This window comes from Myotis nattereri (assembly GCF_964212035.1).
Source record: "Myotis nattereri genome assembly, chromosome: 3".
NCBI classification, from domain to species: domain Eukaryota; kingdom Metazoa; phylum Chordata; class Mammalia; order Chiroptera; family Vespertilionidae; genus Myotis; species Myotis nattereri.
Window position 1 is genome coordinate 89526715 of NC_138077.1, and position 22529 is coordinate 89549243.

At 35.1% G+C, this 22529-nt stretch overlaps 1 protein-coding gene across 4 annotated transcripts in view; it reads right to left on the reverse strand.

Annotated features, from left to right (window-relative positions):
* Positions 1 to 22529, reverse strand: part of CADM2 (cell adhesion molecule 2) — a 1196033-nt gene that overhangs the window by 156720 nt on the left and 1016784 nt on the right. For all 4 annotated transcript variants that reach the window (XM_081086797.1, XM_081086795.1, XM_081086798.1 and 1 more), the window contains 2 exons: positions 17046 to 17198; positions 14554 to 14691 (listed from right to left, as the gene is read on the reverse strand). In XM_081086797.1, coding sequence (XP_080942923.1) covers positions 14554 to 14691; positions 17046 to 17198 — 291 coding nt within the window. The remainder of the gene's footprint in view (positions 1 to 14553; positions 14692 to 17045; positions 17199 to 22529) is intronic.

Sequence of the window (22529 nt, forward strand, 5' to 3'; positions counted from 1 at the left end):
ACCACTTTCAAGAAACACAGTATTTAGTATTCTGTAAATAAAATCATAGACTTAGAACTTTATTATTGAACATTAATCTATACCACTAGAGAATAATTTCAGTAAAATAATCTATCTAGAATTCCCCATTGCCAATGCAAATGGAAGAAGAGTTACCAATGCACTTAGATACCACCCCACTAAAATGTCAATTAGGCCACAATATTGTGAAAAACTATTTGAATCTAATGACTTTTATCGATCAAAAAATTAAAGGATCATTTTTAGAAAGATCTAATTCATAAATTTTGTAAAATATCCTCCTGGGTCCAAAAAGAATCTTTAGCCAAAGTTGATTGAAACAAGATCCTCTCCCCCCAGATATCACAAAAAACATGAAGGATTGAATTTCCATGAAAAAATTAAAGCTGAAGAATGGGAGGTGTCTTTCATGGCATGGCAGAGCCAGAAAGGATCTTTAGGAAACAAGCTGAGGAGCTATTTGAGCAGCTGAGTCTCTCCATGAGCAGATGAGAGCTAAAAAGCTAACATATCTTAATATTTATCTTATTATAACCTCAAGATTGCTTATAGGCAGACGAGTCCTGAATTATTGAGGTGTGTACTTGCTTTAACCCTTAAGTTAAAAATATTAATTTAAAATATAATTTTAAACAAAGTTTAAAACAATACTTCTTTGTTGATAAAATGCTTATTTTTGATAATAAGTGAGGTCCAGTAAAAATAATTATATTTATTTAACTGATTGTATAAATGCTATTACTTCCATTTGTATTCCCACAAGGTGTAGAACCCATAATAGCACTGAATTTCTGTGGCTAAATAATAATAATAATAAATCTAACTTTAAAACTAGCAAAATTATTTTTCTAAAATATTCTGTCAAAGTGAGCAGACACATTTCACTCTCATTCATATTCACTTTTTTAGATTATTATATCACCTAAAACAAGCAAGCAGACAAAATTGAGACACACTACCACTGAAATAAAAGTATTATTTCTCTACATTTCAAAAGCAAAGACAAAAAGACTTCTGCTTCCATCCTAGATGGAGTAATGAAGACAGATTTACCTCTCACCTAAAGACAACAGTTTTCAAGATATTGAACATCATAGCAATGGAGAGTGATCCCTGACAGATGGAAAACAAATGAGGTGAACCCTAAAATTAGTCCCTGCTTAATGCCTTGAGAGGTTTTCAAGGCTGTGGACCATGCATAGAACCCATGTAGCAGCTGGTGGCCTGCCTGAGTGACGGAGGTGGAGCTGGGGGTCTGAGAAGGCCACAGTAGCTGGAGTTTGCTAGGGCTGGGTACCAAAAAGAGAGGACTGCACAAAGAGAGAAGGCTAGGTATCTTCAGTGTCCACACCGGTATTCAGCAAAATAGTACTGACAGTGCATCTGAGAGAGGAAACTGAGGCTGGGAAAAGAACCATCTAAACGGATTAGAGGAACTCAATACATACACACACACATACTGTGGATTCAAACCAGGAAAATGCTACTGTAATGAGATCAATCAATTTTTCAAAACTAAGCTAAAATAATGCAGCTGAGAGAAATAAAAGACAAGAATATTAAAAATATGAAATACATCAAAATAAATTTTTTAAGATTATATTTTTATTAATTTCAGAGAAGGAGAGAGAGATAGAAACATCAATGATGTCTGAGAATCATCGTTATGCTGCCTCCTGCACACCCCACACTGGGAATCAAACCCACAACCAAGGTATATGCCCTGACCTGGAATTGAACCTTGACCTCCTGGTTCATAAGTCAGTGCTTTACCACTGAGCTATGCCAGCCGGGCTCAAAATATATTTTAAACCTAAAATTATAAAACTTATGGAAATCTTTGTGATCTCCTTATGCAAATATATCTTACATATAATATCAAAGCATGACTCATAAAAGTAATAATAAATAATAATAATAATAATAATAATAATAGCTGCAAACTATAAACAGCCCAAAAGTCTATTACTAAGTAAATGAATAAACAAATTATAGTATAGATGTATACAATAAAATATTAATCAGAAATAAATAGAAACCACCTTATACATGCAGCAACATGGATGAATCTTGAAATATTTATTACAAGAGAAATAAATCAGAAAAAGAAGAGTACAGACTATGTGATAATATTAGTGTAAAATTCTAGAAAATACAAACTAATCTATAATGACATAAAGCAAAATGGTGGTTGTTTGAGAATGAGGTGGTGGGTGGGTCGGGGGAAGGATTTTGAATGAGTATGACTAACCTTTTGTAGATAAAAATTATGGTCCCTATCTTGATTGTGGTGATGGTTTCATTGTTATATACACTTGTGAAAATACACAAAATCATACACTTCGAATACATGTAGAATGCTTTTTGTCTATTATATCTCAATAAAGCTGTTTTTTTGTAAAAAATAAGAAACTGTAATAAGGAAAGTTTCTCAAATTTTTGTGTGATTATTTGCATTTATCAATCATTTATACCAACATGGAGAAATTGTTTTATCTCTTTCCATGTCTGTCTCATAGTGTGGCCTGCAGAGTCTTGAGGTAAACACTTAACAGCACTTAGAAAATTCCAATTTGTGCATATACTCACACACACAGGTATTATTAATGCTATTTCTTTTTTTATATATAATACAGTGTCCAGCATGGTCCAGATTTAGATGACAAGGACACTTTCTAAGAAGATAAAAAAAAATCATTAAATACTAATACATTCAGTTAATTTTTATCATATATGATACAGAGACTTTAAACTCAGGGGACCCAAATCTTTCATTTTTATTTTATTTACTAGAGGCCTGATGCACAAAATTTGTGCAAGGGACTCAGCTCTTGCAGCTCTGGCTTCATCTGGAAGGTCGCCTGGAAGGATGTCTGGTCTAATTAGCATATCATGCTTTTATTATTATAGATGTTAAATTCAGATCATTCAAGTCACTGTATTACATGGTAATATTTAATTCATTCAAATTAAAATTTTATACAACCTATGTTAAATGACCCATTAGGACAAAATTAGTTTTTTAACACTAAATAGAGTATTTAAATTAAATGTATAATTTACCTTTAAAGTAAATTCCATGGAGTTCAATAGAAAAATACATGAAACAAATAAACAACAAAAAATATATTATGTGGTCAAAAAATACTGCTAAGATGTTGGTTAAAGGAATTTTTGCAATAATTCTCAGAAATGTTAAACACTAAGGTCCCTTTTGATTCAGTTTTAGAGAATCTCCTAAGAAGAGACTTAGAAAGTGCATAGAATATTAAGTCATTTTCTAAGTTTATTACATTGGGACCTCTTCCCTTTCTTTCCTGGAATATCTATTATATTTTGCTTACTGGTTTCTAAACCCATGAATCTTCAAACTAAAATGAGTCTAAATAGTACTTGAGGTACTTCAAAAGCATTAAGATTTCTAGGCCTGCAATCCAGGAATTCTGATTTTATAAGTCTGCATTGAAATGAAGAATCTGCATTTTGAGCTAATTATCTCTGGTGATTCTGCTCCAAGCTGTTTGAAGGCTACCTTTTGAGAAGCATAGCATTCATAAATTCACTCTAATATTTCCAAATGCTGAAAAAGCACTTACTAAGTAGCTCAAAGTAAAATTACACTATATTTAGCCAATTTTAAAATTATCAGCTAACTATTTTGATTGACATTAAAGTGTATGTCAAAAAGCCTGTTCACACAGTGTAATATAGCTAAAGTAAACTTAAGCATGATGGTCAAACATTTGAAACAAGTGATGTCTAATAAGGAAATAACAGTTGTAGAATACGGGCAGTACCGTTAAGTACAGGCAAGATGAAATGAATCACCATAAAGTCAGGCTATGATGGATATGCAGATTATTACACAGCATCATTCTTCGGATAGGGAGAAAGTGCTGAGAAAAGCTCTGTCAGAAGTATGCTGCACACATGAAGAGTAGTGTAAGCTTTTTATAAAATTAAAAATTTCCCTCAATATGAGATGATAGACTTTTGTAAGGTCAAAATCCTTTTTCTAGTCATAAATCAACTAACTCCAAAAGCTTACTAAGCATAACTTTTTTGATTCTATATGATTATTTTGACCTTAATATCTTAAAGAATAAAACACATTATCATTTATTTCTAAATTAATTTCTCTGATGTCTATCTCTATGTTCATTATGCAAGTCGCTCAGGCGCCCAAATTGCATTGTCTTTGACTTTTATTTTTGCTCAATCTCTCAGAATCATTAACCAACATTTTGAGAGATTGAGCGAAGATGTCTCCTCTTCCAACTCCATCTTTAAAAAATATTTTTACTTTATTCCATTTATTAATTCCACTTTATCCATCAGTTTAGGACCTTATTAGCTCATGGCTGAAATGTCCATTAACTACTCTTCTCTCTGGCTCTTCATTCTTTTACATAAAACTCATTATGTCAGGCCTGCCTTGATAATATGTATTTGATGAATTCAAAAGGGACCCATGATTATAACTGAAAAATCCTTTCTGCCGCATAAGGTAACATCTTCAAGACAGTGATATAACATCATATTCACAAGTCCCTTCTTCACTCAAGGGAAAGGAATTACACAAAGGTATGGGCTATAGAGGATTATTATAGAATGCAATCTAACACATTAATGTAAAAACTAGTTTGCTGGAAAAGAAATCTTAAGATTTTATAATAGTAAATGCTTAAACTACATATTATGAAACCTACACATGGGACGGAAAGTTAATTTAATTCTCAGGAAGCTGATAGATTTAGGAAGGCAATGCACATCTTTGTCTCACACTAAATAACAGATAATCAGACTTCCTTGCTACATAGGAAATTAAAAACTTCAGTGAAACCACATGTGGTTTTGGATGCAGAGCTGCCCAGAGGCACCAAAGAGATTTTTGAGTCAGAATATGGGGGTGGGGATTGTCTCATTCTACTGTTCAAAGCTAACCTGAAAAAAAAAAAAAGTTTTACCATTGCCTTACCTAGAATAAAAGATCTTACATGACTTATTTGGCTTCTGATTTCCTGTTTATCTTTCATGTTTATATCACACAGAGTTTCATAGTTACTTCAAAAAATCACATGCTTTTTACTCAGCATAGATACATGAACTTCCTTTCTTTACAATATTCTACAATATATTTTTATCCAAATCCATAGGATTTATTTCATTCATTTTTTAAAATCTATTATTCCTTTAATGAATATTTATCGAGTGCCTATATTCATCAAGGAATTGTTACACCTTCACCACTCCCAAAAAGTAGGAATAATCTCTGATTTTTTTGATAGAAAATCATTAGCCAGGTCATAAAGCTACCACCCTGATGGCTAGATCTATATTTATAGGTTCGTATCCCAATTGTGAGTATCTTGACACAAACATTCTGTTTTTATTTGTTTATATATCTAGGAATAATTTAGAGATTGTTGCAACCCATTAATTATGGTTTACTAAAAATAGTAATACTAATAATCATAATAACATCTAAAATGTATTCAGTGATCCCTTGTGCTGTGAAAACATGTTCTGTATGTTGGCTCATATAAAATTCTTGCTATAGCACTTTGAGGCAAGTATTATAACCTTCACTTAGTAAATGAGAAAAACTAAAGTGCAGAGACAGAAGCAAGACTTTCTTATAAGTTACTGATGTTCCTGAACTTTATTTTGTCTATACCCATGTGCTTTCCAACTGGGAGCATCAGTATAGCTCATGCATTTAACACAGAGGTAAAAATACATGTTCTCAGGTTCTGCTGCAGATTTATTCAATCATAAATTCTGGGGCCAGGGCCTTATAATTTGAATTTTATCAGGCCCTGAAGGTTGTGCTGGTGCCTGCTAAAGTTGGAGAACCACTGGTATATAACCTAATATAAGATTATTCCGGCCAACAAGATGTGATCACCTAGATTTTCAAACAACATTCACTCAGAGATTGGAAACAAAATTCATTATATTAGGTAACAATAGATGAAAAACAAAGATTTCTACAGAAAAAAAAAAAAGCTGTCCTGATATCAGAAGTCATTTTGAAGGTCGAGACATTCATCATGTGGAGTCTGAAACTTCATGTCAATATGCTGGCCTGACAATGCTTCGTTAAAGTAAATGGAGGATAATCTTTACTCCTGGCTGTAATAACAGCTCTGTGATTTATATCATTTCAAACATTTATCTTCATAGGAAAATATTTACAATAACTAGTTTATCACCCAAAGACATCCTAAACATCTTCAGGTCAAGATTCTTATTTTCTTCATTTGAGTCTCTGCTCACATATCAAAGACTGCTGTATAATTAGAGGCATTCTTACAATTTCTTAGTAAATTGAATTAAATTGGCTTCAATTGGCTTATTGTTTTCCATTACTTTACATTAGGAATTTTCTTTTTAAAAAGTGTCAAGCGATACTATAACAAAAATAGTGAAAAGCTTATAAAAAGTCGAGTATTAATCTCTGAAAAGGCAAAATAGTTCAAGGTAAGAATGGAGCATTGCTTTCAGGGAGGAGTGTTTGCCGAGGGATTTTATTCTATTTTATTTTATTATATATATTTTTATTGATTCCAGAGAGGAAGGGAAAGGGAGAGGGAGCTAGAGACATCAATGATGAGAGACAATCATTGATCGGCTGCCTCCTGCACAACCCCTACTGGGGATTGAGCTTGCAACCTGGGCATGTACCCTTGGTCAGAATTGAAATTGGGACCCTTCAGTCTGCAGGCCTACCTTCTATCCACTGAGCCAAACTTGCTAGGGCTGAGGGATTTCAGAGGGAATTTTCACTTAGCATATCCAGAGTACAGCAACAGTGATGATTGTGTACTCTGTGTAGAGTACTGCACTCAGCATATTCACATATATACTTATAAAAATAAAAGTTTGTACCACTCAAGAAGTTCACCATCTGGCTATGAACACACACTATATAAACATGCAAAAGAAGAGTTATAAACAAATAAAAAGCTATGTAGATAAATGCATGAGTAGGGATAATAAATGTTCTATCAATGACTATGCATTGGAGAGCATGGAAAATAGGATGCTTCACTACTTCTGGATGGTACATAGAGCTATACACTGATTTTGTATATAGTTTTGTCTTGATTTTTGTTCTAATCTTGATTCAGGTGATTTTAAAGTATGGTGTTTATAAAAATCAAAATTTTCATGTTTCCTAACATAAATAAGTACCTTCCCTACCTAACATATGACCAAATATGTTTGGTGTTCAGAGCAGAAGCCAATTTTTTTCCAAAAATTAAGATGTCTATAATAATAAAAGAATAATATGCAAATGGATTGAATGACCGAACAATAAAATGACTGTCCTGATGATCTTCGGATGACCATCTTATGACACACACTGGTGCCAGGCCAGCCAAGGTGGGTGCGATGCAATTGGGGGGGGGGGGCGGGGGGGGCCCTGTCATTGCCCCACAATTGCCTCACAAAGGGAGGCCCAGGCCACCCCTTGTGCAGCAATGATTGTGGAACCTTGGCTGGGTGGGCAGGGCCTCCCTCTGCTGGGCAATCTATCACAGAGTCCCACAAGTGATTGCCCCACAGACGGAGGCCCAAGCCACCCGGCTGGCAGCACTGTGGCGGGTGTGAGGGGCCGGCCAGCGATCACACCGCAGAGGGAGGCCCAGGCCAGTCAAGCAATCACACCCTATGCCTGTTGCCCGCAGAATGAGGTGACCATTTGAGGGGGGAAAGAAGGACAAAGCCTCACAGATGACAAGTAGTGGCAGCCGTGGGGGTGGGACCAGCTGCCAGAAGCCGAGGGAAGGAAAGTCCTGATAGGCCCTGATCACCAGCCAGGCCTCGGGACCCTACCCAAGGGGTCTTTGATTGCAACAGGGCACAGGCCAGCCTGGGGGACACCTCCCCCTACTCCATGCATGAATTTCATGCACCGGGCCTCTAGTTTTATATAAATGACTACATTATTGGTTCCTCATAAGGCTACAATGTTAAAAGCAATCAATCATTATTAATGAGGAACCTAATATGTCTAATGCTGGTCTCCCTGAGGATATAAGAAAGATAAATCCTTGAAGCACAAATAAAATACTAAACAATTTAGAGGAACTAAATAACCAGCTAATTATGGTCAGAATTAAGGAAGGGGTGCACATAGTTAATAAAACAATTGAACTCAAGAAGAAGATTTAAGAGAAACATTTAGAATAAGCCAAATTGTGATTTATAAGAAATATATCTATCTATATCTATATATATCTATCTATATTTATATCTATATCTATATCTATATCATCTATAGCTATAGATATCTATCTATTTACCTAGTCATTCAGATGACTGAAATACATTTCTCAGATATACTTTTTCTTCATTCAATACTGACTCACAGTTCCCAAACTGCTTGGAAGTTTCGAAGTAATGAGGGTAACAATGGTGTCTCTTGTTCTGTTTATGAGTTGACTTGGACCCAACTCAAAGGTGAGGGCTAGTTGCCAGTAAGAGCCAACCACATGGTTAGAGGATTAGAACATTTAGTCCCAAGCCCTAATTTCCAAAAAAAGGGAGAGGGGCTTGAATTTGAAGCAGTCACAAATGTCATTGGCTTAGTCAATCATAACTATTAAATAAAGCCTAACACACACACACACACACACACACACACACACACACTCATACAAAATAACAGCTTGTGGACCTTTTTCAGAGAGCTTCCATATTGGGGAATCAGAATTATATGTTAGTGTGGAGAAGCCTTCATGCACGTATGTTGGAATAGGGTACAAGAATTCTTTTCACAAACACGACACAGAGGACATGTGAAGTGTAAGAATTGACCACCTAGGCAGAGGTAGGCAAACCGCGGCTCACGAGCCACATGCGGCTCTTTGGCCCCTTGAGTGTGGCTCTTCCACAAAATACCACGTGGGGTATTTTAAATATGAGGGAAGCTTTTCTCAACAGGTTTCAGGAATTCAGAAACAGCAAAACAATGTTAGCCTTTGTTAAAAAACCTCTCAATACTACTGTAACAGAATTAAATTTTTCTCCCTTTAATATTGACATTGGCAACCTTGAAATGCAATTGCTGGATTTAAAAAACAAAGAACTGTGGAGCTCAAATTTGAACGTCTTGTGCTGATATAGAGATATTGGAGAAAAACAAATGTGAACTTAGTTCACAGCACAAGTGGTCTGCTTTGAAAGACCTGGAGAAGGAACATATGTTGATTTTTAACACCTGGAATAGTATTCCTGACTCATATAATGAACTGAAAAAACTAGCGTATGCTGTTCTTTCCTTATTCGGGTCTACATATTTATGTGAACAATCATTTTCAAGCATGAACCTTATGAAGAGTAAATTGAGAAGTCGTCTTATTGATGAGAACCTGGAATCGTGCCTAAAATTAAAAACAACAACAGACAAACCTGACTTACCCAAACTTTCCAAGGAGATGCAAGGCCATTGTTCACATTGGTGTTTGTGAGTCATTGTCATGATTTAATTTTATGGATATTGTAAGGTAAATTGTAAGGAATTTAATTTTATCAATAAATAATATTGTTATTAAATATGATATCAAGTTTTATTCAACGTACCTATAGTTTAACTAAGACTTAAAACTTTAAGTAAAGTTTATTAAGTTAATTTTAGGGAACGTTGTGGAGTGAAAGAAGATGGAGTGTCGAGGATTGAGAAAGGCATATTGAGATGGTTTGGACATATAGAGAGGTTGAATGAAAGGAGATAGATGAAACAAGTATACAAGACGAATGTGGATGGGAGAGTTGGAAGGGGTCGACCTCAGCGAATGTACCTCAATCAGATTGAGGAGGTTTTTAGCAAAGGCCAGCTTAGGAGTACCCTAATTAAGTTAATAACAATGTACCTACTTATATAGTTTAAGTTTAAAAAATTTGGTTCTCAAAAGAAATTTCAATCGTTGTACTGTTGATATTTGGCTCTGTTGACTAATGAGTTTGCCGACCACTGGCCTAGAGCATTCTGATAGGCCAAAGACTTCAGATTTTAAATTTATTCCAGAGGTTAGGGCATTCCATTAGAAGTGTTTAAGCAGAAAAATTAGCCTAAATATAAGTTCTGAAACAATAAATTACATAGAATAAATATGTTACTAAACTTATAGAGCTTGGTCTTAGAGAGGATGTAATAAATCTGACCCCAAAGACAAGGAAGGGAAGTAAAGGCAACTATAAATGAATGGTACTATATCAAACTTAAAAAGCTTCCACACAGCAAAATAAACCACCAACATAACAAAAAGGCAACCAACTTAGCGGGAAAAGATATTTGCAAATAAAGCTCTGAGAATACCCAAAATATATTTTTAAAAAAACCTCATACAATTCCACACCAAATAAACAAACAATCCAATTTAAAAGTGGGCAGAGGACCTGAACAAGTACTTCTCCCAAAAAGACATACAAATGGCCTACAGATATATGAAAATATGCTCAATTTCACTATTTATTAGGGGAATGCAAATCAAAACTATAATGAGATACCACCTCATACCTGTTAGAATGTCTAGTAGCAACAAGACGAGAATTAACAGAGGTTGCTATAACTTAAAGAGGTTGCAGAGAAAAAGGAACCCTCATTCATTGCTGGTGGGAATGTAAATGGGTACAGCCACTATGGAAAAGAGTATAGAGGTACCTCAGAAAATTAAAAATAGAGCCTCTGTATAACCCAGCAACCCCTTCTTTGGGTATATACCCCAAACATTTAACAAACATTTATTTGCAAAGATATATACACCTTTATGTTCATTGAAAAATTATTCATGTTGGCCAAAACCAAAGTGTCCTTCAACAGATGATTGGATAAAGAAGATGTAGTGTGTGTATGTATATGCAATGGAATACTACTAAGCCATAAGAAAAGATGAAATACTGCTATTTCATCAATAAAATATATTTTTAAAAAAGATAAAGAAAAAGTGGCCAAATCAGATCCTGTCATAGTAAGATAATTCTGGAAGCAGAGCAGAGGGTCTATTTAGGAAAGATCTTAGCAAGTTACCAAGTTCACACACACCTAAACAAACATATCCTAAAGGCAGGTTTGAATGGATGCTACTGAGCACCAGAAGAATATAGGATAAGGTTACATAGTAACCTGAAAGTTTAACTTAACACATCAAGATATTTAAATGGTACCGTGCGGGGGGGGGGGGGGGGGATTATAGTTCTCTAAATTTTATCCAATAAAATGTATTTTTTAGAAGATCTGAAACAAAGGTCAGGTTTAGAAATAAATTACACATAAATCCTATTTGGGAAATGAAATATACAGAAAGAATAGTTAAAACACCCCCAAAAATTGAATACCTATATGGATTATAAACCTATAATTTCTTAGTAGGGTAGGCAATCTTATCTGTTGTGTTGCATACCCATTAATAATAATTATTTTAATATAAGATAAAATATTAGACTTATAAATTAAAGTAATCCCAACAGTTTGCATAAATCTTTTTCTTAGATTACATTGAGAATAACAAGGTGATTACTATACACATAGGAAACATTTTTAACAATCATCATAAATAATTCTTATACTTGGATTTTAATGCACATGTGACATCAAGTCCCAGATACCTGTATGTGAGGTAAAAAATGTCACTACTAACCTTACTTGTCATCTCCCCTATAAACTTATGTCCTCCTTAAAAGAAAGTATGTAAGTGTGTGTGTATATGTGCATTTAAATTTAGGTGTGTGAAGTAAGAATAAAGCTATGCTTAAATTACAGGCATGCATCATTTTATTGTGCTTTGTTTTATTGGGCTTTGCAGATATTGTGTTTTTACAAATTGAATGTTTGTGGCAACCCTGTGTTGAGCAAATCTATTGTAGTCATTTTTCAATAGCATTTGCTCACTTTGTGTCTATGTGTCATATTTTGGTAATTCTTACAATAGTTCAAACTTTTTTATTATTATTAACTTTGTTATGGTGATTTGTGATCAGTGATCTTCAATGTCACTATTGTAATTGTTTGTGGCATGACATAAGATGGAAAACTTAATAAGTAAATATTGTTTGTGTGTTCTGACTGCTCCACTGACTAGCCATTTCCTCATCTCTCTTTCATTCTCTCCTTGGGCCTCCTCATTCCGTGAGACATAACAATATTGAAATTAGGACAATTAATAACCACGCGATGGCCTCTAAGTACACAAGTTAGAGGGAGAGTTGTACATCTCTCACTTATCAAAAGCTAGAAATTATTAAGCTCAGTAAGAAAGGAATGTCAAAAGCTGAGAAAGGCCAAAAACTAGGCCTGCTGCACTGAACGATTAGCTAAATTCTGAATGCAACGGAAAAGTTCTTGAGTAAAGTAAAAATGCTACTCCAGTGAACACATGAATGATAAAGAAGGAAAGCACCTTTATTGCTGATATAGAGAAAAGTTTAGTGATCTGGATAAAGCCACAACATCTTTTAAAGCTAAAAGTCTAATCCAGAGCAAGGCCTAATTCTCTTTAATTCTATGAAGGGTGGGACAAGTGAGATAGTAGCAGAAGAAAAGCTTGAGGCAAGCAGAAGTTGGTTCATGAAGTTTACTAGTAAGAAAATAATCCACACCTCTTACATAAAAGTGCAAAGTGAAGCAGCAATATTGGTGTAGAAGTTGCAACAAGTTATCTAGAAAATCTAGCTAAGGTAATTAATGAAGGTGGCTACACTAAACAACATATTTCTCAATGTAGACAAAATAGCCTTTTATTGGAAAAAAAATACCAGCTTCAAAGGACAGGCTGACTCTCTTGTTAGGAGCTAAGGCAGATGTTAACTGTAAGTAGAAGCCAATGCTAATTTATCATTTTGAAAATCCTAGGACCATTAAAAGTCATGCTAATCTACTCTGCCTATGCTCTATATAAATCCATCAACAAAGCCTGGATAACAGCACATTGGTCTATAACATGGTTTACTGAATATATTAAGTCCACTGTTCATGCTTACTGTGTAGAATTTTTCTTTCAAAATATTGTTGCTCACTGAAATGCAAGCGGGTCTCCCAATAACTTTGATGGAGATGTATTAGATTCATGCTGTTTTCACACCTGTTAACCTTTGTTTTGCAGTCCATGGACTAAGGAGTAATTTTGACTTTCAAATCTGCTAATTTAAAAAATACATTTCACAGTTATAGCTGCCATGGATAGTGATTTCCCTAATGGGTCTTGGAAAACTCAATATAAAACCTTCTGGAAAAGAGTCGCCATTCTAAATGACATTAAGAACATCTTTGATTCATGGGAAGAGGTCTAAATATCAGCATCAACACGAATTTGGAAGAAGTTGATTGCAATCCTCATGAATGACTTTGAGGGGTTCAAGACTTTAGTGGAGTAAGTAGTTGCAGATGTGGTAGAAAAGGCAAGAAAAGTGGAATAGAAGTAAAACCTGAAGATATGACTGAATCGAATGAGCAAAGAAAAGAACGTGTTTTCTTGTGATGGAATCTACTCCTGGTGAAGATGCTGTAAAGATTGTTGAAATAACAACAAAAGAATTAGAAATTACATAAACTTACATGATAAAGCAACAGTAGGTTTTGAAAGGATTAATTCCAATTTTGAAAGAAGTTCTACTGTGGTGAGTAATACTATCAAAAAGCATCACATGCTAAGAAAAATTGTGAAAGAAAAGGTCAACCAGTGCATAAAAACATCACTGTTGTCTTATTTTAAGAAATTACCACAACCCCCAGCCTTCAGCACCCACCACCCAGATCAGGTAGAAGCCATCAACAATAAGGCAAGATGCTCCACCAGCAAAAAGATTAGAACTCACTGAAGGCTCAGAAGATGGTTGGCATTTTTTTAACATAATGCTATTTCACACTTAATAGACTATAATACAATGTAAACATAACATTTATGGTCAATGGATATGAATAAAATTGTGTGACTTAGTTGATTGTGATATGAGCTTTGTTGCGGTGGTCTGAAACTGAACTCGCAGTATCTCCGAGGTATGACTGTACTGTGCATTTTTACTAAAATGAGTCAATTATATTTTCTCTCTTGAGAATTACTAGGAATCAGATTTACTGATGTATAACCAATTTTATTGTCAGAACTTTGTAATTCCAGAAACCAACAAATTTAAGAAATAAGTTGTGAAGTTTCTCTGTTTACAATCTAAATATTATAGATGAGTTCTGAAATATCTACCTTATACTTAGTACTTACTAGTACTACTGTCAACACAAATCTATATGCTTTTTAATACATTAACTCATGTTTTTTCTATATCTTAATTCCTCCAACTTTCTCATGAATTATATATTATTATAGACCTGTTTAAATGAGAGGAAATGAGGCACATAAATACAATATTAATATACATTGCAAAATGACCTTATTTAAGAAATGGGTAAATTTGGTTAAATTAAACTTAGAAAATGAATGTGGTATCAAAAAGAAAATGTAAAGTGCATTTAATTTTTCATACTATTTTCAGCACATTAATTTTGGTTTGGGGACCTTTTCCGTTCTTTACCTTTAATCTCTTTGTCATTTTTGAACCATCTTATATCAGCTGCGGGTTTACTACCAGATGTTTTACAAGTCAGCTGCATCAAGTCTCCCTCCATAACTGGTGATGAAAATCCGCTGATTTGAGGCTTTTCAGGAACACCTGAAATATAAACAAATGAAACATCCATCACCAGGGTTGGTTCATTCTTATGACTATCATTTTTACAAACAAAGGTAAATTGGCAATAAGTTCATCAAGAATAATAAACAGCTATATAATAACATTAGCTGCTTATGATATATAGATATAGATACATGTATATGTATATGAGTATGTGTGTATAATATATATATCTGAAAGCATTTATTCAGTTCAAAGTAGTTGTTTAAATTAAAGTCTGCATGTAAAAATAAACTTTGTAAATCTTAAAGATAACCATTCAATATGTCTTAAAATTTGCCAGTATAGGGATTTAAGAATGAACATTGCTTTCATTGGAGAAAAATAATTTACAAAGCACATTTATTTATTTATTTTTACTAAACTATAATTTAACTAAAATAGCACCTTTCATCCCTGATTTCATAATTCTGAAAGCTTAAAAATGATATTAACCTCTCTGCATTTTATTCAAGAAAAGGTATTTTGTCCAATAAAATTCATCAAAAATATTTATATGTAATTGCAACCATACTTACTTTTCTCATTCTTCTGTAGAAAATGTCTCTTGATTTCATTTGCATTAGAAATTCAATTATAGTTTTGTGGAGCTTGATATGTGTTATTCTTAATGCTAACCACTATTGCCTTTGCTAGTCCAAATCATCAAATCAATAAGCAGATAACTAATATTCAGAGATAGCACATGGGTGGTTTAAATAATAGTACATTCCACATTTCTTGGGCATTAATATTCTGTTATCATGGTAGAGGTTTACTAAAATTTCTTCTAAAGTTATTCAATAAGGCAGACTGAAAGTTCTTTATTGTCCTACTTAATTTAGTTATAAAAGTATAAAATGTAATCATGTTGGAAAGTACCAGTAAGAGAAATACACATTTAAAGAATAACAACAAAGACAAATGACAGGTCATCATACTCCAATTAGCTGAATAGTTGTGTGTGTGTTTTCCCACCTTCTTATTGGCTTTAAAAAACAATCTATATCATCCCACCATTTAATCAATTGAAATCAGCCAGTTGCTTATTCATGGTGTCTCAAGGTGGCTCTCTACAGGACAGTGCATTAAACTTAGTAGTTGTTATCCTGAAATATTCCATTTTAGTGGTTATGTTTTGTCCTTAATGGCAAACTTGTAAAGATTTTGATAAAATAGTCTCAGTTTCTTATCCTATGTACAAAACCAATTCACTAGCTGAATTAACTTTTAATGTTCCCACCCAAAAGAACAGCATGTGTTAGTTCCTTTAAATGCAATGTTTGGCCTTATGTATGAAAAAAGGAAGGCAAGCTAGGGACAAAAATATCCATCTTGAAATTCCTCTAACTTGTTCAGAACACAGGTGTGTTTCAATAAACTGCAGCAATTTCAGTTGATTGGGCCACTGATGTTTGTGGAATCACAGAGAGCACTGAGATGCAACTATATTTCCTCTGAATCTCTATGAATGCATTGCTTTTTTATGTCACTTTAACCTTTGGAAAAAATGGCTCAATATTTAGAGAAGTTACAAGCTGCATGCACAAGTGACATTATGCACTTCATTTAGTAATCTAGAAAACTACAAGTTTAAAAGGTGAGAAGATACATGGAAATGTCAGGGTTATTTAAATGCACTGAAATACACAAAGGGGTAAAATCTGAAAGCTATAACACATTAGAGAAGGCCATATTAAATGACTGATATGATAAAATGAAGGAGCACCCTATAAACATATTAAGCTCATTATGCTCATTATTCTATCACTTTATGAAAGGATCACCACATATACAATACATAGATGAGTTGCTACAAAGGAATTTAATTGAGAATCAAGAAACCTGGGGTCTACTTGTGGCTAAGAAATTATATGGGTACATGCTTTTAGAAGTCATAGAAATCTTTATATCTCCCTTTGTCTATAAAATGGGAAGTCTGATTAAGTGATTTTTAAATGCCTTTTGTTAAAATGTAGCAGAAATGAGATTAAACTACATCTATTATTATAATCCTTAGTATATATATATATATATATATATATATATATATATATATATATATATATGTTGTAGTACTGACCTGTGTGGCTTAGTTGGTTGAGCATTGTCCCATGCACCAAAAATTTGCTGGTTTGATTCCCAGTTAGGGCACATGCCCAGGTTGCCAGCTTGATCCCCAATAGGGGGCATGCAGGAGGTAACTGTGTTTGATGTTTCTCTGTCATATTGATGTTTTTCTCTCTTAAATCAAGTGTGTGTGTGTGTGTGTGTGTGTGTGTTTGAATCATGGTACTTTACAAGTACACATCTCTCAGTCTTGTGAATGCATTGTGTTTATTCCTTGAACTTACCAAGAACAGTGAGATAGGCCTTGGAAGTCTTGACAGGCATTGTAAATAAAGAACAGGTATACTGTCCTTCATCGGAGAGAGACACATCACTGACGCTGATACTCAGTTCATGCCAAGAAGCCCGAACCAGCTCAATCCTATTGTCCCTTAAAGCTGAAAAGAGAAAGTATTAAAAATGTGAAATAGCAATATTAGAAAAAGTCAGTACTGTTAGACTGAATATTTTCAGCACAACATAATACACAGTTCTTCGGCTGTACATCTAAATATATACTGAAAGAGTTTACAGGACAGTTTAAATATATTATTTTATCATATTTTTAAAAATAAAGGTAGAATTAGGTGCTCCTTAAGGTTCTCAGAAATAACTTTTTTAATTAAATGATTGCATCTAGTACATTACTTTGGATGAGGTAGATGATATTAATAAAAGTGGCTTTCCTCCACAAAGTTTTTCATGGGATGCTAATGCCAAGAGAAATTATAAACAAAAAGACTCACTTCTATGGACAGATAAATTTGGGAAAACTATAGCTGCTGCATTTCTTCCAAGAAACTAACAGTGAACATTAGCATATTAAAAGCTCTCCACAGTACAGATACCTGTTGAAGTTCATTTAAACCAGAACTGACATTCAGCTGGAAAGCACCTGTAAGGTACCAGATGTTAAAATCTGTTCTAATTCATTGGTACCTCTGCTGTACTGTCTGTTAAATATTTTTTATATATTTATTAGTTCAAACCACCTATTCTGTTCCAAAACACTTGTTTTCACAGAAATCATACTTCTCTTTACTCCTTTTTTTATTATTTTTATTTTATTTTCTTGTTTAAAGTATTATGAATAGTAGTACATATGTTTCCTTCTATTCCCCATTGACCTTCCCCCGGGCTCATTATATATCTCACTAAGTACAGCTATACAACCTGGAATTAAGCAAGAGGCACTGATGAATTACTCTAAAAGGTATAAAGAGAAAGGAGAACAGGTAAGGAACACCAGGTCCTGAGGAACAACATGGAGGCAAACAATAATGAAAGACAGTGGAGACCTGGCTTCTACCAGCCACAGCCTCGCAACAGAAACTAATGTTTAGTGCCAAATAAATGGAAGCTCCAACAGCATCACAAGGGAAATCAAGTGGGACCATCAGTGACAATAAGAGTCCATGGAAAGCGAACTATATCCCCAATGGGCTAGAGACTACTTTCCCTACAAAGATAAAACAGCTTATTGGAAACAAGGACAGTTGGGCAACCCCTCAAGTAACCAGCCTTAAATATGATCTCTCAATAAGCTAAAAAACTACTGACCCCTTTAGACCTACCAGACAGCCTGGCCTGAGGGGGCAACTCTGCCCACTTAGGTGGCATCAGTAGACATCTGTGTAATTTCCAGTGGAACTAGACAACTCAAGCTGACCAAATAGAACTACCAAGGTTCTGACAAATTTGTGTAACCAGAGCCTGCAAATGTACTCTAAGACCTGTGTGCTAAACCTAATTAGGATGACTGCCTCATAAAACCGGACATTTAAGTAGAGTTGAGAATCTCCTAACTTAATAGCCAAAATGTCCAGAATATGATGATGATGATGATGATGATGATGATGATGATGATAAAACTCTCATCACACCAAATGCCCAAAAAACCATAATTTAAATAAGAAAACATAATCAACAAATGTCAACACTGAGTTGAAATATATATTGAAATTATCTAACCAAGAATCTAAAAAGCTATTTTATTAAAATAATATAACAAGTAATAAGTTTCTTAAAATATATTTTAAAAATATTAGCAAAGGAAAATAAGTTATAAAAATGAACCAAATGAGGGGGAAGAACCAAGATGGAAGAGTAGGTAAAATCAGTGCTTGCCGCCTCCCACAACAACTTCAAAATTAGAACTAAAATACAGAATAACCATCATTCAGAACTGCCTGAAATCTGGTTGAATGGAAGTCCTAACTAAAGAATTTAAGAAGAAAGCACATTGAGACTGGAAGGAGGGGTAGAGGTATGGAATGGACTGATTTGACAACCATGTGTGGCATTTTTTTTAATCGGGAGGGATATCTAGCTGCGAAGCCTCCCATGAGGAACAAGAGTTCCCAGCCCCACACCATACCCCTAGCCCAGGGGTCCAGTGCTAGGAAGAGAAGTCCCTATAACTTTGGGCTATTAAAAACCAGTGGGGATTATGGCTGAGGGACGTGGAAACTGTTAGAGTTCTAGGTGTTCCTCTTAAAGGGCCAGTGCAGGGACATACTCAGACTCACTCCCTCTGAACTCCAGCATTGGTTCAGTAGCTTGTGGGGATCCAGGAATATATGGGATGGATATGGATTTTCTGGCATTGGAGCAAGAACTGGGAGAGGCTTTCTCCTACACAGGGATGCTCACAGTGGTCATTTTTCCTATGCTGAGACTTCCCATTTCACAGAGCTGACTGTCAGCAGCTGTATCTGAGTCTCCATCAACCTGGCTTACACTATTCACTCCACCCTGGTGATTCCCTGAGACCACCCCAACACACACCCAATTTGTAGCCTCACCCAAGCTGTTTGCAGAGTCTTTCCATATGAATGACCTGTCCTGACTCAGAGTTTAGACTTTTCTAAAATCTCTCAAACAAATAGCCCCATACCACCCAATAAGAGGCCTCAGGCCTGGAACTAGCAGAAGCCTGCATCGTTTCACAGCTTGGCCTCTCCTGAGCACTTTCAATACCAACACAAGTAGTAGCCATGTGCAGATCACTCTGTAGCTCCTGACCAGTCGCCCTGTCAGAACATAGGCAGTAGCTGAATTTGCACTACCAGGATGGCTCCTGAGTAAGTGCACCTGGTGGACAGCTTCAGAACACATCAGATTACAATTCTACACATCCACAAGCAACTTCAAGGGGCAGACTCAGTGAGCACCAAAGCCCCACTGAAGCAAGTCCTGTTCCAGAGGAGTATCACCTGCACAGCACCTTTCCCACTGTAGTCACATCTGGTCCTCACAACCAAGTGGCACAGGGTCAATTCCTCACAGTGACTGACACCAACAGCAATCAAGGTTCAACTACAACAAGACAGTGCACACAGACTACACAGGTGACTTGGAAGGCTGAGCAACAGGGCTCTAAAGGGCACCTACTACACAATTCTAGGAGACATAGCAGCTCTACCTAATACATAGAAGCAAACACAGGGAAGGAGCCAAAATACAGAGACAAAACAAATAAACAAACAAACAAAAAGATGTCACAAATAAAAGAACAAAATAAATCTCCATGGAAAGCAAACTAATAAACAAACAAAACCTAAGTGAAATGGAAGCAATCAAACTACTAGATACAGAGTTCAAAACAATGGTTATAAGAATGTTCAAGGATCATAATGAGAGCTCCAAGAGACTTAGTGAAAATTTCAAAGAAATTAGTGAGAATGTCAAAGACATGAAAAGGGACCAATCAGAAATGAAGGATACACTAACAAATGAAAAATAATTTACCGGGAATCAACAATGCAGAAGAGTATGCCAAGAATCAAATCAGCAATTTGGGGTATAAAAAAGAAAATACACCCAACCAGAAGAGCAAAACGAAAGGAAAAAAGAATCCAAAAATATGAAGATAGCATAAGGAGCCTCTAGGATGCCAATGTTCACATCATGCAGGTGCCAGAAAGAGAAGAGAAAGAGCAAGATATTGAAAACCTATTTGAAAAAATAATGACAGAAAACTTCCTCTACCCGGTGAAAGAAATAAACTTACAAGTCCCAGAAGCACAGAGAGTCCCAAACAAGAGGAACCCAAGAGGCCCACTCCAAAAATCATAATTAAAATGCCAAAGGTTAAAAAAAAATTTTAAAAGCAGCAAGAGAAAGCATTTAGTTACCTACAAGGGAGCACCCATACAACAGTCAACTGATTTCTCAAAAGAAACTTTGAAGGCCAGAAGGGAGTGACAAGAAATATTCAAAATGATGAATAGCAAGGACCTACAACCAAGATTTCTACCCAGCAAAACTATCACTTAGAATTGATGGTCAGATAAAGAGCTTCACAGACCAGAAAAGGCTAAAGTAGTTAATCATCAACAAACCAGTATCACATTAAATGTTGGAGGGTATGAAGGAGGAGGAGGAGGAGGAGGGGGAGGGGGAGGAGAAGGAGGAGGAGGAGGAGAAGGAGAAGGAGAAGGAGAAGGAGAAGGAGAAGAAGAAGAAGAAGAAGAAGAAGAAGAAGAAGAAGAAGAAGAAGAAGAAGAAGGAGGAGGAGGAGGAGGAGGAGGAGGAGGAGGAGGAGAAGAAGAAGAAGAAGAAGAAGAAGAAGAAGAAGAAGAAGAAGAAGAAGAAGAAGAAATATGAACAAAAATATGTCAATAAATACATATCTATCAACAATTGAATCTAAAAATCCAAATACATGAACAAGGAATCTAATGAACAAAATAAACTGATGAGTAAAATAGAACCAGAGGCATGGAAACATAGAACAGACTGACGAATTTCAGAGGGAAGAGGGGAGCTAGGGAAGAGATTAACCAAATAACTTATATGTATTTATGCATTGGCTATGGACACGAACAATAGGGGATGAAGACGGCTGGGGGCCGGTGGGGTGGGGGACCATATAGAGGCGGGGAATGGAGGAAAGAGCAAGACATCTGTAATATTCTCAACAATATATTTTTTTAAAGAACCAAATGAAAATTATAGAAATCAAAACATAGTCACTAAAACCAGGCTCACCAGATTGGCTCGAAGTATAGTGCAGATGACAAAGGATAGAATCAGTGAACTTAAGGACAGAACAGTAGAATTCACTCAATCAAAACAAAAGAGAAAAGTACATTAAAAAATAAAGAAATAGCAGAGCCTTAGAGACATGGGGGACAATAACAAAATGTTCAACATTGATATCATAAGAGTTCTAAGAAAGTTGGGCTGAATCAGTATTTGAGGAGATAATGGTTGAAAACTTTGCAAATTTGGCAAACGAAATAAATATAGAGAATAAAAAAGACAAGTAACTATCAAAGAGGATAAACCCAAAGATCAAATGTCTGAAATCCAGGCAAATAAAAAAGAATCTGGAAAGCAGCCAGAGATAAAGACATGTTACCTATAAGAGAACACCAATTCAAATGGCAATAGATTTCTTATTTGAAATCATGGAGGGAAGAAGGAGTGGTGCATTTTTTTCAAAAGAACTGTCAGTGATGGATTTGTATCCAGTGAAACCAACCTTTAGGAAATAAATATAGTCTTAAAAGAAGGAAAACTAAGAATATATATTTCCTGCAGATTTGTCTTAAAGAATTTAAGAAAGTTTCTTTAAACTGAAAAGAAGAGTTCTTGGAGCATCAAAAAGGAAGAAAAAACAACTGATAGAACAAAAATATGGGTAAATAAATATAATATTGACAGCCCTACTCCTTCTGATTTCTCTGCTATGTACCGGTTGAAACAAATTATAACATAAATTA